The sequence below is a fragment of the Anolis carolinensis genome, unplaced genomic scaffold (assembly GCF_035594765.1).
Source record: "Anolis carolinensis isolate JA03-04 unplaced genomic scaffold, rAnoCar3.1.pri scaffold_9, whole genome shotgun sequence".
Classification (NCBI taxonomy): Eukaryota; Metazoa; Chordata; class Lepidosauria; order Squamata; family Dactyloidae; genus Anolis; species Anolis carolinensis.
Genome location: NW_026943820.1, coordinates 15,317,081 through 15,334,807, shown reverse-complemented (window position 1 = coordinate 15,334,807; position 17,727 = coordinate 15,317,081). Strand labels below are relative to the sequence as shown.

General features: G+C 37.9%; 1 protein-coding gene across 3 annotated transcripts in view; it reads left to right on the top strand.

Moving 5' to 3' along the window:
- The window catches only part of LOC100554122 (uncharacterized protein F13E9.13, mitochondrial), a gene marked incomplete at its 3' end in the record, with an annotated part of 21,401 nt that extends 3,674 nt beyond the window's left edge, over positions 1-17,727 (top strand). For all 3 annotated transcript variants that reach the window (XM_062961572.1, XM_062961573.1, XM_062961571.1), the window contains 2 exon segments: positions 10,607-10,787; positions 17,577-17,727. In XM_062961572.1, coding sequence (XP_062817642.1) covers positions 10,607-10,787; positions 17,577-17,727 — 332 coding nt within the window.

Here is a 17,727-nt window from a genome sequence, read left to right as displayed (position 1 = left end):
TATAAATTGAAGTTTGAAATTGCCATCAATTGGTTTGTTCAGAAAAGTAATGTTAGTAGTTTGGTATGACCTAGATTCATTAGGTCAGTGGTTCTCAACTTTTGTGGGTCCTAGGATGTTTTGGCCTTCAACTCCCAGAAATCCTAACAGTTGGTAAACTGGCTGGGATTTTTAAGAGTTCTAGGCCAAAACACCTGGGCACTCAGAGGTTGAGAACCACTGCATTAGGTATATGCAGTCAGTTTATCCTCTTATATTCTAAGAAAAGTTAAATGTTTTGCAAAGATGATACAAGTGTCTGCAGTCCTATGTGGTTTCTGAAAGATGTATATTGAATCAGAAAATTGTTTTACTTTTCCTGAGTTTTTACTGCTATATTTTCTAGGATTTGTGATTTCTGTAACATTTCTAAGTACTTTATTAAGCATTGTTTTCATATATTTTTGTGATTTCTTTAAAATGTATTATTCTTCATGCTTATTAGCAAACAAGGTTTTAAAGTTTGTAAACTCCATTGAAAAACATTACTGCATGAGAGTTTCCATATTTTATATTATAAATTGTGACACCTGGAAAATATGCGAAGATTACGTTTTCTAAGTTGCTGTCCAACGTCAACTCTGTCATATCTTCTCTTAACTAGCAGTGGGGTAGGAAAATGATGGAGTTGCAGTCCAGCATCATCTGAATGGCCACTTATTGTCAATTGTTTCATTAAACAGTGTACATGTACATGGTTATAAAGGAATAAAATTAGTTATTGAACTGCAGTGGAATGATGGAAGAGCACATGTGGCTCCCTGTGTCAGAGGTAACCGCAAAGGTCAAAGCATAGATTAATAAAAACAGCCTGCATATCTCAAAGTGATCCAAGCTGTACCTTACAGAAGAACTAATTCTCTCTCCCTCTTCCTATCAAATAATCTGCATGACTATAGATTCCCACCTTTCATGGGGACAGTATAATAGGGCACTATGTTTTTAAAGAGGGCCCACTTATCCCCCTACCAACCCCAGAGATTATTTCGGTCTAAAGACCAAAATTTGCTTGAAGTCCCTAACATCCGGACCTATCATTTGTCTTCTACTAGGCAAAGAGCCTTCTTGATTGTAGCCCCTTATTTATGGAATGCCTTGCCAGTTGAAATTCGAACTATCCGAGACCTACTTGCCTTTCGGAAAGCCTGTAAAACCTTTCTCTTCCGACAAGCTTTCGATGGGTGAAAAACTTGGGGCTATGTTCTGTTCTTATTGTTATTTAAAGCCAATTGTATTGTTTTAATCTATTTCTGTAAACTGCTCCGAGCCAAATTGGGAGTAGCGGTATACAAGTCCAATAAATAAATAAATAAGATAGGATCAGAAAGAAATGGAGTAAGCACAAGAGAGTTATTATTATTGCTGATTATCTTGGGCAACATGAGCAAAACATCTTCAAGAAGGGTGGTGATAACTATTACTAGCTGCTAGCTGCAAAATAAACTAAATGAGCCATGGACTAACTGTAGATAATCTATATATATAAAATGATAAAGTTGTTTGCGCAGTGACTATAACAACAAAACTAAACATCCCAGAAATACGAAATTTGGCAACACAATGCAAAAGGCTTGCCTCCAGGTTACAACAACACAACCACACCACGAAACCACAATCCAGACCCACAAAACTCACAACAACACATCATGCGATAACAACACAACTAAACGCCCCAGAAATACAAAACTTGGCAACACAATGCAAAAGCCTTGCCTCCCAGTTGTAAGAACACAACCACACTACAAAACCACACAGGACCCACAAAACTCACAACAACGCATCGTGACTATAACAACACAACTAAACGCCCCAGAAATACGAAACATGGCAACACAACACAAAAGCCTTCCCTCCAGGTTGTAACAACACAACCACTCCACAAAACCACAATCCGGACCCATAAAACTCACAACAACGCATCGTGACTATAACAACACAACTAAACGCCCCAGAAATACTAAACTTGGCACAGAACTAAATGCCCCAGAAATATAAAACTTGACAACACAACACAAAAGCCTTCCCTCCCAGTTGTAACAACACAACCACACCACAAAACCACAATCCAGACCCACAAAACTCACAACAATGCATCGTGACTATAACAACACAACTAAACGCCCCAGAAATATGAAACTTGGCACACAACTAAATGCCTGAGAAATACAAAACTTGACAACACAACACAAAAAAGCCTTTTCTCCCGGTTGTAACAACACAACTACACCACAAAGCCACAATCCGGACCCACAAAACTCACAACAACGCATCGTGACTATAATACAACTAAACGCCCCAGAAATACAAAATTTGACAACACAATGCAAAAGTCTTGCCTCCCAGTTGTAAGAACACAACCACAACACAAAACCACAATCTGGACCACAAAACTCACAACAACGCATTGTGACTATAACAAATACAAAATTTGACAACACAACTCATCCACCTCCTCAATCCCTACATTCACACTTGGCCTCCAAAAAAACAATTACAATAATAACAATGACAATAACAACAACAATAAGAATCAACACCATCACAGGCAAGAAACAGCCAGGCACTGAGGCTGAGAGGCCAGTCAGTGCTACACTGGGCCTCCAAAAAACAATACAGCAGCATCTAACTTATCCAACCTTCATGACCACTACAACAACAATAATAATAAACACCTACACAGGCAAAACAAAAAAAAAAGACTATTGTACCACAATAAAAATATAAACCGCACTCAGCAGAATCAGACATTACAATTAACAACAAACCAAAGACAACAGGGATCTCAAGCAATTATCAATCAACACAAAAATTGAAGAAGGTAACAGACTTCAAATACTACTACTAATGTGAGTATAAAGAAGGTGGAGCTCACAGCATAAATACAACCTAATGTAGACTGACCAACACCACCAGACTAAGCCACAGCAACGCGTGGCCGGGCACAGCTAGTTTCATATATTTCATTGAATCATAACTTTGGAAGGTGCCAAATGGTCATCTAGTTCAACCCCTTGCAATACAGAAACACGTAACTATAGCACTTCTGAAAGATGACAATCCAGCTTCTATTTAAAGATCTCAAAAGGAACGGGAGGTCTGTTCCCACCCAAACTCATGTCTAAGGCAGTCTATTCCATTGTCAAGACAGTTCTTACGGTCAAGAAATTCTTCCTAATGTTTAGGTGGAATCTTGTTTCCTGCAATTTGAGTCAATTGCTGTGTGTTCTAGTTTGTGGTGCAGCAGAAAGCAAGTTTGCTCTGGGCTCTACACAATACTCAAATATTATTGTTTTTCCTACTTCTTTTCCTGTAATCAGGTTGGTATTTGCATCCTGACTATTATGATGTAATGTTAGCTTTTAAGTTTGTATATTTTTAGATTTTAAATTGTATTTCAATGGGTTTTTTGTAAGTTGTTTCGAAATTGTGTTGTAGAGAAAAAAAGTGGGATATAAACAAACATGATGATGATGGTGATAAATTTTTGCTGGATAATGTAGCAGATCTCATTAAAAAGCAGGGCACCCAAGTGTAACTTTCAGTTGGCTGCCTCTTTCGCCCAACCTTCCTGTGATAGACCTTTTGACAATAACCAGCCTTCTGTGTATATTTAGAAGGCAAGACTTGAAAGGCCATCTTGAGCCATAGGCAACAATACGCAGATATCAGTGACTTCAGTTTTCATTGGTCCTAAGGTGTTGCAGTAATTTCCATAGGTCGGCAGATTTTTACAGGGTCCATGTCCTTTTGAAAGGTCAGGGTGTGTTTTACACATGCTATTTGCACCCTGTACTACCACTTGCTGTTTTAGCTTGCCTCCAGTGGAAAACACAGCAGTAGTTTGATGCACCCATCCTTCTGTCAGGATTTGAATAGACCACTCATTTCTGCTTTTAGCTTCATTTTCCAGCCATTTTTTAAAAAATGGAACAGAATCTTGAGGGAAAAGATGAGTGAAAGTGGCATGAGAAGAAGGGGTGGGAAAATTAATGTGATATTTCAGAACAAGATATGCTACCTCGCCTTAAAATACAGTTGAAGAAATAGGTGCGGGAACATAGATAGGTAGCTTTAGGGTTGTAGGAATAGTGGAAAGGATGAGGAAGCTTGGTATTATGATAGATTCTTCATCAAAAACCATCTTGGGATCAGAAATGTTTTGGATTTTTTCCCGGATTTCGTAATACATATATTTGAAGATATATGTACATAATGAGATATTTCGGGGATAAAATTTCATAATATATATATGAAATTCACATACATAGATTGAATATTTTAAATAATTTTGTACATGAAATGAAGTTCTGGTAAATTGAATCATTAGAAAGAAAATGCATCTCAGTTGACCATTTTGGAATTTGGAATATTTTGGATTTCTAGATTCTGGATAAGGAATACTCGGCCTGTATCAGAACAACTGAGACATAGAGCACAGGTCAAGCAACTTGACCTAAATCCAATCAGACCTGATGGAAAGAAGACGTTATCAACAATGCGCAGAGGTAGATAGTTAATTATCAAAACAAAGGAGAGAACACTGCCCAGAGCGAGGGAATAGGTGGACCCTGATTAAATACAATTTTTATATTGTATTTTAATAGTTTTAATTGATTGTATGTACTGTTTGTGATTTTTAGCTACAGTATGTGGAGGCATTGAATATTTGCCAATTGTAAGCCGCCTTGAGTCCCTTCGGTTGAGAAGGGTGGGACATCAATGATGGACATAAAATAAATAAATAAATAAAGAGAAGCAAGCAGGCTGGCATCTATGTGCCTCTTCTTCAGCCCTCATTTTCCCACCACTCTATTCCCCTTGGAAGTCAGATTCAGAATTGCTTTTGTTTGCTGTCTCTCAGGGGATCTGTGTGTTCTATAGGTCTACAAAAGAATTGAATCAATAGGTTTTACAATCCTCAAAATGCGAAAAACCTATTTGCTATGTCACAGTAGTATTGGATGCAGCCATAGATATGGCTCTCGTCTTGGTGAGGCTTTCCCAGCTCTCTGGTGTCCTGGCTTAAGACTTGTGAAGCAGGTGCATCACTCCCAGCTCTTCTCCCATTTCCATCTCTCGGGAGAATTCCAAAGCTTGCTTACTGTTTTATGACAATATATTTCATTATGGTAAAACTGTTGCTCCACTGTAGATCTTTGGTTTCATTTGGTATTATTTCTATAGATTACTTTCAAACTTTTAACAGAGCTGTATTTCCATTGATTTGAGGGGAATCTACATTAATGTGATTGGTCTATCTATCAATGCCTTTTTTGTAGCTATAACTCTTCTATAGCGCCTTTAAAAATTTGCTGAACAGTGAAGTGGAATCGAAAGGATTGCTAGTACATCTCCCTGTTTCAAAGTGGTATGCAGACATGACTGATGAAAGCAAATCTTCAGGGGGTTTTTTTATAAAAAGAAGGTAGCTTGTTTGATGCATTAGTGATTCTTTTTTAAAAGAACATAATAAATATGGAAGATTTATAATGCTGGAGCATATTAATGAAAACAAGTGAATGCTCAGACATGATGCCATCTGTGCTGAAAAATTGTAGCTGCTCTATGCATGTTTTGCCAAACACAATCAAAATTGCCATGACAAGATTATGTGCAGTGACAGATTCAGAGGGGTTTAGAACTCGCTCAATTTTGCTAGATACTGCTTTCAAATTTTATAAAGGCAGTGGCAGAGAATGGGAGAGCCTACAAGCTTTACTGCTTTTATCTCGCTGAACATTTTGGCATAAATGTCTGTAGTTAAACATCAGACACCTTGCACTCTCAGGTTCTGATAGTGCCTTGGTGTTGTGCCACATTGTCTTCTAAGGTTTTCATTAAAAAATTATGATGAACATGAAAAGAAAAGTCTTCCTTTTCATTTGCTAATACCATGGGTCACCATCATTGAAGTTGACAGGTAGTAATTTAGAACTGACAGAACAATGTACTGCTCCATACAGCAAAATAGCAACCTAATACAATTGCTACAAGTTGGTTATCCTCTTTTATTCTTTTTAAGATGCTAACTTCATGAGGATGAGCATTGAAGACAAGTCAAACATGTGTTAAAATATGGTACATACATGTCAATCAGCTGCACCCCATTCTAGGAAACTTCATTTTCTCCAGTTATCACTTCTGTTTTTCCACAGCAATACCAAGCATGTTCATTCTCAAAATTATGTGTGCATGTATAAGGACATGTACATATGCGTATTTTGTATTTAACTTTCTTTGTAGTTTAACATACCCTGGGATTAGTTTGGGGAACCTACTCTTTTTGCAGAAGTGTGCTATTGCAGCTACAGAAAGATCCACTCTCTTTTCTCTATTAACTAAACCTTATGAATGCACATGTGCATATATTATACCTTAAAACAGTGGTTTTCAACCTGTGGGTCCCCAGGTGTTTTGACCTACAACTCCCAGAAATCCCAGCCAATTTACCAGCTGCTAGGATTTCTGGGAGTTGAAGGCCAAAACACCTGGGGACTCACAGGTTAAGAACCACTGTCTTAGAATATATATTTCCTGCTGGGCTGCAGAAGGGGGTGTTCTTTGAACTATCATCATTTTACCAGGCATCCGAACTAGAGTGCTAGACTAAAGAACCTTGATAGTTAAGTAGGATAATGAGATTAACCTAACAAACATATTCCTAAATGTTTTTGCACAGTGTAAAAAAAGGAGTTTCATTGCTCCTGCTAAGTTCTGGTATTATGTCATACTATCATATTATATTGTAGCAGGGGTAAGTGGATGGTTCTTTTTGCGGGGAATTTAGTTTCTGTAAAGAGCTAGTGATTTGAGTATTGAAAATACACTGGAAAATATGGTTTGAATCCCTGCTTGTAAACCCATTAGGTGATGGGCAAGTCACACTCTCTCAGTGATCAATATGCCGAGTTGTGCTTGGTGAGTTGTTCACAAAAAACATTTTCTTTGTAGTTATGTGTCCCTAGTTGTTGATTTTAAAACTAGCCAATCATTATCATTAGTCACACAGTCGTGTATTGTGGGGAAAACCAGATACCAAGGACATAATGTTTACTTTCCTCAAATATTTGATCAAATGGTATCTTAGTTTTTATTCAGAGATTGTATTTATCATGTCAGAAGCAAATTGAGAATGCAGTTATGTTTAAAGAACCACAAAGTTAAAAACTTGGCATTATATTAAATTTCCTTTGACCAGAAGCTGGCCACTTCGAGTGCCTCTTGTGTGACTATAAGAAGGTCCTCCATTATGCATGTGGAAGGGTTCAGACTGCATTGTAGTAAGTGGTCTGTGGTTTGCTCTTCTCCACACTCGCATGTCATGGACTCCACTTTATAGCCCCAATGCTTAAGATTAGCTCTGCATCTCGTGGTAACAGAACGCAGTCTGGGTTGCTGTGGGTTTTCTTGGCTGTATGACCATGTTCCAGATGCATTCTCTTCTGACTTTTTGCCCACATCTATGGCAGGCATCCTCGGAGGTTGTGAGGTCTGTTGGAAACTCGGCAAGTGGGGTTTATATATCTGTTTAATGTTCAGTCTGTTTAACGCCTTCCAAGAAAACCAGACTTCACCAAAAGCGATTTGTCGTATTCAGAGCTGATATCTCTTGATTCTAGTAACAACATACTAGTTTTGACAAAAGATAATTTCAGAGTACTGGAGCTATAATTTTGTCCATTAATAATAAAGAGGATATTTATTTTGTTGTCTGTGATTCAGAAGGAAGTTATATTAAGGACCGCGCGAACAATCAAGGATTACTAATGGCATCTAGAAAACAAGGACATGCTTCATTAAAAATGTTTCTTTTTGTGTGGAGTTTTGGTCAGTCCTTTGGTGCAACACAAGCTCTGTCTCTTGGTGTGTCTGGTCCATGTGGACTGGAAATAATTCTTGATTGTGTGATGTGCAGCTGATTGGCCCTCTGTCTCTGAGTCCTGATCATCCCAAGCCTATTTATGTGGGAAATGAAAGAAATAATTATCCCTTTGTCCTCCACGCTTCTCTAATCTAGTTCCTCTCATTTTCTTGTCATATTTAATAAGTTTGATAAAAATGGTAAAGTACTTTGTACATTGAAAAGTGATAGGGTTTATTTTTAGCTGTAGCTTTTGAACGCGCTCTGGGGCTTTTAAGACCCCCTTTTCCTACAATAACTTGAAAAGCTCTTCCCACCCATAATAGGTGGCTGATGTGATTTTTTGGGGGGTTAGACAAGCATTTTGCTGTTTGGAATAGGGATGTGAGCACAAATATTCATATTAAGAACACTTGATTGCTGTTGTTATGCTTTGCACAAACAAAAACACAATGGAAATAATAGAAATGTAGTCGCTTGAGAGATGGCCAAATTAATTCAGTGTGCAATGTGAAAGATAAACTATTCAGTTTCAGCAAAAAAAAGGTTTTTAAGAACTTTGTATGCTCTTAATCTGGCTAAATTATAGTATAAAATGTGCTTTGTTATGGGTTTAAACTCAAATTTCCATATCAGTTTTTTCTATTCTACTCTTTTAGTTGACTGCCTAATAGTACAGAGCCATACTCTGTGGCATAATGTAAGGCATCAAAATAGATTCAGAGGATGGAAAAAGATGTAGAAAGTGTAATTTCAATGATAAAATATAAACCCCACAATCTTGCACATTGAGACGTTTGCTTGCCGAATTTGATCCAACATACTACATGAGAAAACTCAGGAGTCTCACATTTCAAAATATTTTTTAAACAATATTCAGTAGACAGAGCTAAGTTTGGTAGTCCAGGGTTGGATCTGAAGAGCATTATGTGGGGTGGTTTCATGCTTTAAAATGCTAAAAAATATAAATTATATGTCTTAGATAAGGGAAAGAGGCTTGATTCTTACAGATTAATTTCCATTCACTTTCTAATTTGTTCTTTATGGTGTATTAAGGCTTTTATGTCTGTAAATAGTACCCACTGGGTCTTCTCTAAGGAATAAGTCAGACGCTGTCATTTTACTTTTAATTTTTTTAAAAAATAATTCTTAAAAGTTTCACCTGAAATTAAAGAGATTTTGAAAATGACCGTTTGCTGTCTAGAATTTTAGCTTGCAAAAGAATCTTGTAACACTTTAGAAATGGAAAAAACAAACTTGATAGCATAAGCTTTCATAAGCTAATGGTTAAAATCAAAACCTAAAAATTTCATAGAATCATAGAATTGGAAGAGACCTCATAGGCCATCCAGTCCAACCCCCTACCAAGAAGCAGCAAAATCACATTCAAAGCACCCCTGACAGATGCCCATCCAGACTCTGCTTAAAAGCCTCCAAAGAAGGAGCCTCCACCACACTCCGGGGCAGAGAGTTCTTTTAGTTGACTTCCTAATTTTTCATTTGTTTGATTTCATAAGATAAAGCTTTTAATGGTTTTTGCTAAAATAGTCTGCCATTTTAAGCAGATGATATCAAAATTGTAATTAATTCTAGTCTAGCACAAATAGGCTGAAACCAGGGTCAGGAGGCTATGTTTCCTTGCAGAGCTCCTAATTTTGTAATTTGGAGGTTGTAATTTTAAAATCGGACAATATATACACACACATCTCTTTCATCTGAGGATAAATAAAGCAAATGAAATGTGTGTGTCTCATTGTGTGATTTTAAAATGCATGTGTGTTTGGGCTGATAAGAGACAAGTCAGGTGTGACTTGGTTTGGACAGTCATCTCTTCGCTTGACATATTGTAATAAAAACATAGTTTTGCCTTCATTCTACATTTTCTCACTTCCTCATTCCTTGGCAGCTGGCTGCTTTAATCTTAAATGTCTTCACAACTTTTGCTTTTCTGTTAAATTGAATTGGGAAATTTGGTACTTGATTTACAACAAGCTAGAAGTTAAAATATTGGATTAATTTTTTGTTGCCATGAAGTGGACTTAAACTTATGGTGATCCTGTGAATAAGAGACCACAAAGTCGTCCTGGCAGCAGCAGCCTTGATCAAGACTTTTAGACTTAGGTCCCTTCCACACTGCTGAATAAAATCCCAGATTATCTGCTTTGAACTGGAATATATGGCATTGTGTACTTAAATATCCCAATTCAAAGCACATATTGTGGGATTTTCTGCCTTGATATTCTGGGTTTTGTAGCTGTGTGGAAGGGCCCTAAGGGCCATGGCTTCCTTGATTGAATCTATGCATCTTTCTCTTTTCCTATTACTTTATCTGTTACCAAGCATTGTTGTCTTTTTTGTGAACCATATTTTACCACATTGTGGCCAAACTACAACAGCCTCATTTTAATCATCTCAGTTGAAAGGAGAGCTCAATCTTGATCTTTGTTTCAGGAATTTTTAAAAGGTCGTCTTTCTTTTCTGTAGTAGAATCATAAATTTGGACTAAAGTTATATTGATGAGTTTTTTCTGAAGCCTTTTTGGCTTGATTCAGTCAGACTCTGCATTATATCCATTCCACTTCTTGCTTTACAATGCCTAGTAATTCCTTGAGCTTTATTTCCAAATCTGTCTACTATTTTTAAAGCTGACTGTTTTTCAGCAGCTTTTGTAATTTTAACAGGCTTACTCTATATTAATTCTCACAGGACGGTTTAATTGTAGAAAATATGCACGACCGGCCATATGCAGTCCGCGTTGGTGCAGAAATTACTGCAGCCATGGCTGTCATTTGTGCCACCGTGAAACAGACAGTCCCTCTTCTCCCAGTTGGCGTGCAGATTCTGTGTGCTGCAAATCAGCAGGCTGTGGCAGTCGCTCTTGCGGCAGGTAAGCAAGGTGGCTTGAGATTGTTTTCCACACTAGAGTTGCACATACCATGTTGATGAGCAGATTGCTTAGATTTTTGACTGCCTCAGTTTATACAACATTTCTGCAAAACCAAGGTGGATTTTATATTCCTTACATAATGTAAACTCCCTCAGTAAGCCGTCCTTGGAAGCAGGGAGTTGAAGTTAGAATACTTAAAGAGCAAAGAAAAAGTGGCCTCCTGTTGATGCTAGAAAAATGTATTTCTTTTTGTAAGAAATGTCTAACACGTTTTGACTAGAAACTTCCCTTGAATGAATTGTCGAAGGCCCCTTCTACATTGCTAGAGAAAATCTAGATTATCTGCTTTGAACTGGATTATATGGTGATGTAGACTCAGACAATCCAGTTCAAAGCAGATAATGTGGATTATCTGTTCTGATTATCTGGATTATATGGCAGTGTAGAATAGGCCTAATTGTAGCTCAGCAAAAGCAGCACACTTAAAATCAAGCTAATCCTGAGGAAGACCTATGAATACACTGGGCAGTCTTCATAAAATAAATTGTATTCTAGTACCATCTTGAGGGCTGCCTCCTCTCCTCCTCCTCCTTTTATTGTTGTTCCTCCACATTTGTCCCCTTTTTTCTGCTGTTGAGATATATGTTAGCTTTTAAAAGTCCAGGAAAGAAATATTTCACCCATCTACAACAGATGATATCTCTCTTCCCTGCTACATGTGAATTATTCCTCCCCTTCCTTTTCAGAACTAACCTTAGTACACCATTTTATCCAAACAAGTATTAATGATAAGCATGGTTACCTTCAACAAGGGTAATGCAAACCACTTTGTACTGTATCTTTAAATTCTGCATCTATTCATGATATTAACATTGCTATAGGAAGAAACATAAGTGGTTCTGAAGATGGCTTAGAAAGTTAGACATAGGAAACAGTCTTGTCTAGGGTACCCTACTTCATATCATTTCTGAACAGTTTCTATTCCAAATGGTTCTAATTTTGGATCCCCACATTTATGTATTATATTATATGAACATGACCAAGTGCCCAAACTTGTGGGAACTATAGTTAAATAAGATCAGGAAAACCCAAAATTGGGATTAATACTTTAAGTTCTGATTCTGTTGTAGGATGATCTTACTTCCCAAACCATTTTGGCCATTGCTCTATATGTCTTTATGATAAATACCCATTGATGGATTTCTCCTTTTTAGCCCAGTAAAATGGTACAAGAGGTAATTTTAACTCATTATAGTTGCTCATCTAATTCAGTTGTACCTCAGGATATCATAGTAATGTAATGTAATGAACTATTACACCTTTGTGGAATTAATGAAGTTCACTTAAGAGCAAATTAACCTAATCTTAAAAAGAACGCCTCTAAGCCAGTGGCCATCTTAGATTTGGGTTCATTCGTGTGTAGTTGGCATGTTTATTGTTTTCCAGCTATTCACTAATAGAGGTATAATAGTGACTTGCCTCATTCAAAGGGGTGGGGGGGATAGTATTCTTAAGTACATTGCAAAGAGTTGTGTATGCCATTTATCAATCCTGTGGCCTGAAAAAGTAATTTAAACTTTGCCTCATTAATGTATTTGTCAAAGGTCAGACATCAACTGAGAGCCAAAATATAGTTTATTAAAGTAATAGTCCAAAAATAGTTCAGTAAATTAACAGAGACTTGAAACACTTAATCTCCAGTGTAATTAGGCAGTCAAAGCAAGAAAAACGCCAAAAGCATTAATGGTCATATAATCCGGATTAACCAGAGATATAATCCGGATTAAACATAATGTGAACTCAGACCAAAAGCTCAAAGCGGGCTTAAAATGACAAAACAAACAAAGGCAAACAGTTATGAAGCCCCAAAAACTTTCCCAAAACCCAGAAGTACAACAGCGATTCCAAACTGAAACAGGAACCCAAACCGGGCTAAAAAGCTCTTTGCTGTGAGCGACAAAGACAAGCGAAACTGGAAGACAATGAAGAGTTAACGGCAAACCGCTGCATAGACAAACACCGAGCCAGGAGTTAAAGGAGCAAAACGCTGTAACGTAGTCAAGCTGGTCCGAAGTCGGGATAAGGAGAATGTGTCAGGGTCGGAAACAAAGCCAGTAGTCAGCAACAGTAGACAGCCACAAAGATGGACGACGCCAAGCCAAGTTTGGGAGCGAAGATATAAGCCGAGTTGAGTTCCGGTCCAAGGGGTGAAGTCGTCACAAGAAGGTCCACATCATGGAATGGCACAAAGAGCCAAGACAACGGAGGCGAACAGCAGCTAATGCGAAATAGTAATAACAGTGCAGTCCAGGGAAACCCACACAATTCCAGCCCTCCGTTGCAGAATAACCCGGCTTAAACTTACATCTGTTGCAAAGTCACAAGCCAGTCTTCAGAATCACGTACAGGAAACCCAATGGCGCCCAGCAACACCTTGCCACACACAAAGCATAGTGACCCAACATCCCCAATTTATTTAGGTTTCCTTGGGCATCCAAACCTCTAACGCCCTTGGATCAGGTGTCCCAAACTCCTCATCAGAATCTGAGCTCCAAACAGCCAACACCCTTGGATCAGGCATCCCAAACTCCTCATCGGAATCAAGATCATCCTGCCCACACCCAATCCACACCTGTGGAACTACCCTCATTCCTCCAGGCAGACCATGTGGGATCTGCTTCTGAAGATACCCAAGCCTCTCCAGCATTTACAGCATCCATGGACCCAGATTCCTCCCCAAGATCCTCCGGAGCCCGTGCCCAATCTATGCCAACTTCCTCTGTCACCACTGGTTCCTCAGCATCCATTTCCAGCTCAAGATCCCCTCCCAAGTCCCCACATGAATCTTCCTCAGAAGACTCCTCATCAATCTCCCTGATTCTCTTCCTGTATAAATCTTCCAACGAGCCCTTCTCGCGAGGGTTCTCTCTTTCTCTCCTGATCCCTCCATTATCACTCACAGCCTCAGAAGACTCATTCAAAACAGTATTTCAAACAAAAACAAAGAAAAACAGTGAACTTTTTATTGCTTCTGCATTAATAATACAAATTATGCCAACATAGCCTTGTTTTTAGCCTGCTGGAATCCGGTTTTGGAAGTTTCAGCATTTCATTTCTGTATTACATTCTAGAATGCTGGATGATTAATATTGAAAGCATACATTACTTTATACAATCCCTTTAATGTATTGTGATGCAAACTGTGACAGATGAATCATCTATTATACCTAACATCTGTTTCCTAGATTGGCACTATTTTTTCATATTCTATTTTATTCTCAAAAAGCAATAATGCTATTTTTTTGTCCTTCATTGCTGCAGATGAATGCTTTGGTTTACTTAAGCAACTAGGATCCTTAGTCAATAAGGAGAATTGATTAGACAGCAGATATATCTTCATATTAAGATTCACTCTATAATTTCAAACATATTTCCTCCTTTGTTCTTAATTTTTTTCCTATGCTTTTAGAAAATGTTCCCCCTTGTGTGCCTTGGGATAATACTTTATAGTCTTCATTTATTTTGAATTAAATTGACCTCCAAATATATTTTCAGCACCACTACAGTTTCCAATAACTTGGAATTATGTACAGATTTCTAGTAATTCACATATTCCTAGGAGCCTGATCCTATGCAAATCGAGTCAGATGTAAATTCAGTTGAACCCAAGAGACTTACTTTTGAGTAAACACACCTAGACACAGGCAGCTGCAAAACTTCTAAGCATGAATAAACTAACAAACATTATTATCCGCTCTCTACCTCTTCTAACCACAAACTCCATTTAGAACAGTCCCTTCTCTTCTTGCAGCTAACCACACAGTCATTTAGGCCCATTGTAAATACAATGCAAGCTTCCTGAAAAATTAGGATTTGCAAATCAACATTTAATTCAGATTTAGCACTTGTTTGAGCAAAGTACAGCTCTGGAGTTGCAGGGTGTTTTGTGGCCTTCAATGCCTACCTTGATTCCCTTGGACCACCTATTTTCCAGTAATAAAATGATGACTTGTTTATCCCAGTAGCCTCCAGAAGATGCAATTAATTTTAAAGTGAATTATTACATTTTTAAAAGCATGTTTTAAAATAAAAAGTGGATGTCTAGACTTCTAGTTTTGTTTTAGGCTTTCCTCTAATTTCTAAGTGACTTGTGTGGCCCAGATGTGTTCAATATATGTTCATAAATGCTAATCATGGTTTATGCTGAACCAACTCAAGCAGGCTGGCACACTTTACTTAAGATGCAACCTTTTCAGTGTTGACCATTGCTTTCAACACTATATATGTAACTAAACATGGTTAAAGCTGACAAGAACAGAAAAAGTGATAGACACTGAAGATGAGTGGAGTCTGCATGATGGCTTGTTATGTCCACTCCAACCCTTATCTCTGTTGAGGGTTTATCAGATACAGTATATACAAACTAAAACAAAATGTTTTGGCCTTCAACTCCCAGAAATCCTAACAGCTGGTAAACTGGTTGGGATTTCTGGGAGTGGTAGTCCAAAACACCTTGGGATCCACAGGTTGAGAACCACTGATTTAGAGCCAATTATATTGCACAAGGGCACACAGCAAAACTGTGTGCATGGTTGCAATGTGTGCTGGACAAAAAAAAGTCAAAGGTGGAGAGAGATCAGTTAATGGACAAGCTGTTATAATATCTGGTGAACAGTTCAATGCTTTCTTTAGCTGATGTTGTATCATTCTTAGATTGGAAAACCATGTTTAGAAATTAAAAATCTAATGTAAATCTGTCTCATGAGAGAGTTACTCTTGACTTACTACTACCAGCTTAAATTGGATCTTAAAATTTTGATGGAGGGTTTCTTACTTTTAATGAGAACATTTTTATGAGTAGATCTTTATTGAGCGGTGATTTATGTTTGGAAAGTTCCAAGTAAAAACGGCATTTTAAAGACTTTTCTGCTGTCTGGTTTACTGGCAGGCAAAGTCCATTTTCATGACTGTACATGTCTCAGTGTAAAACTACTACTCTGGTAAAATTTGCTTTGAAAAAAAAAAAACCCAGACCCCTGATTTCCTTGTAGCTGCCTAAGCTCTATGTTTTTGAACTGCTTAAGTTCACATGGCATCATTCAGAATTGATACTATTCAAGTGACTTATACATGAGTATATACGGTAGTATCTGTGACCTGTTTATTCTTTAAACTGTCAGAGTTCAGTATTTCCTTTTTTGTTTCTTAATTTGAGGGATTGCTTTTCAGCGCTGTATCTTGGGTTTTTTAATGATTGAAACTCAATTATGTCACTATCTTGGCTAGAACCGCATTATTTCTTGATGCTTGTTTTCCGTGAGAAGCTGCAGAGTTTTCCCCATGTCTGTGAAATGGTTTGCTGATCTTTGTTCACAACTGCTTCATTATTAACAGGTGTACCATGTGTTCTTCAGTGGTGCATAATTTCCTGAGTGTAGATCCTGACTTAATTAACTGCATCTGTTTGGGGCTGCACAACATGATGCATATTACTGAGTCTTGGGAACATTTACGGAGGTGATAAAGATACAAATATAGACGCTTTCTGCACTGCAGTTATCATTTTGCTATCTTTTTGATCATGTTTGTGTCACCACATCTGGGTTAGCTTCTTGTGTTCCTAATCTTACTGATTCATACCAAATTATTTGATAGAACAATTAGCATAAATGGCATAAAGTTGAATGCTGTGTAGGAGTGTGAATCATGTGCCCCTCCAGATGCTATTGAACTGCCATACCAGCATTCCTCACCATTTACTGTGTTGGCAATCCAGCTGCATCTGGAGGACTGCATAGTTCCTAGTTCTTTGTGATCTGCATCTCCTTGCACATGTGGTGAATAGTAAGCTGGTTAGTTCCCTTGGCTAGAGTATCATACTAATAATGTCAAGCCAAGCCATAGTTTGATCCCATATGTACCAGGATGGAGAAATTGTAGTTTTATGCTTGCTTATAGGTCTCAGGTTCTGTCCTTGAAATCATTTCAGGTCATAAATCAGGGCAAATTCCCTGCCAGAAAACTTGAAGAGATGCTGATGGCAGGAAACAGTCATCTGGATAAATTTCCAATCTGCTTTATGTATTTTTTAAAAACCTTTGTTTTAAAATGTGTAAAAATCCCGAGAGGGTTCTTGAGGGAGTGGGTTAATGTGTTGCAACAGAAAATAGCCATTCAGTGCAGTTCAGAAGTTCCACATCTAGTTGTGTAGGTGAGATGTACAGTTTGCAAACACCTTAGACTTGAGACACAGTATAACAGTGCGCAATTTGTTTTATTAACAAATCGGAGCAGCAAGTTAACCTGGATTGTATAAATGGTCTGCCAACGAAGGACGGTGATGCCTGAACATGAATAATCCCAACAGGTGTTAGAATAGGCTTTCCTGTATTGAAGGTTTCTTCAGGTATACAGATCCTTGCTTCTCTCCTTCCCCATCTACCTTATCTTAGGAATACTTTTTAACGGCAAATGCCATTAGACAAGCAAGAAAGGGTAGTATCTTTGTTGTCAATTCTGAAATGCACTTTTCTAGAATCAGAAGGAAGGCTGTGGGAAGAGTACATTTGTTTTCTTTAGAACAAGCTTGAAAGGTAAGTTAAGATAATGTCTTGTGCAGAGTGAGGAAACAAACATCAAGAATGAGAATCAACCTGCGAATGCGCTACTGGTCTTTCATAAAATCCCATTCTGTGTTTGGCATTGTCTAGTAACTAACTGTGATTGACTGTTCCTGCCTGGTTATCATTCAGGTTTATTATAGTAATCTTGGTTTATTACTGTTCACAGATCTCGACTTTATTAGAGCTGAAGGCTTTGTTTTTTCTCATGTGGCGGATGAAGGGATTCTGAATGCTTGTGCTGGTGACTTATTGAGATACCGGAAGCAAATTGGCGCAGAACATGTCCAGGTTTTTGCTGACATTAAAAAGAAACACAG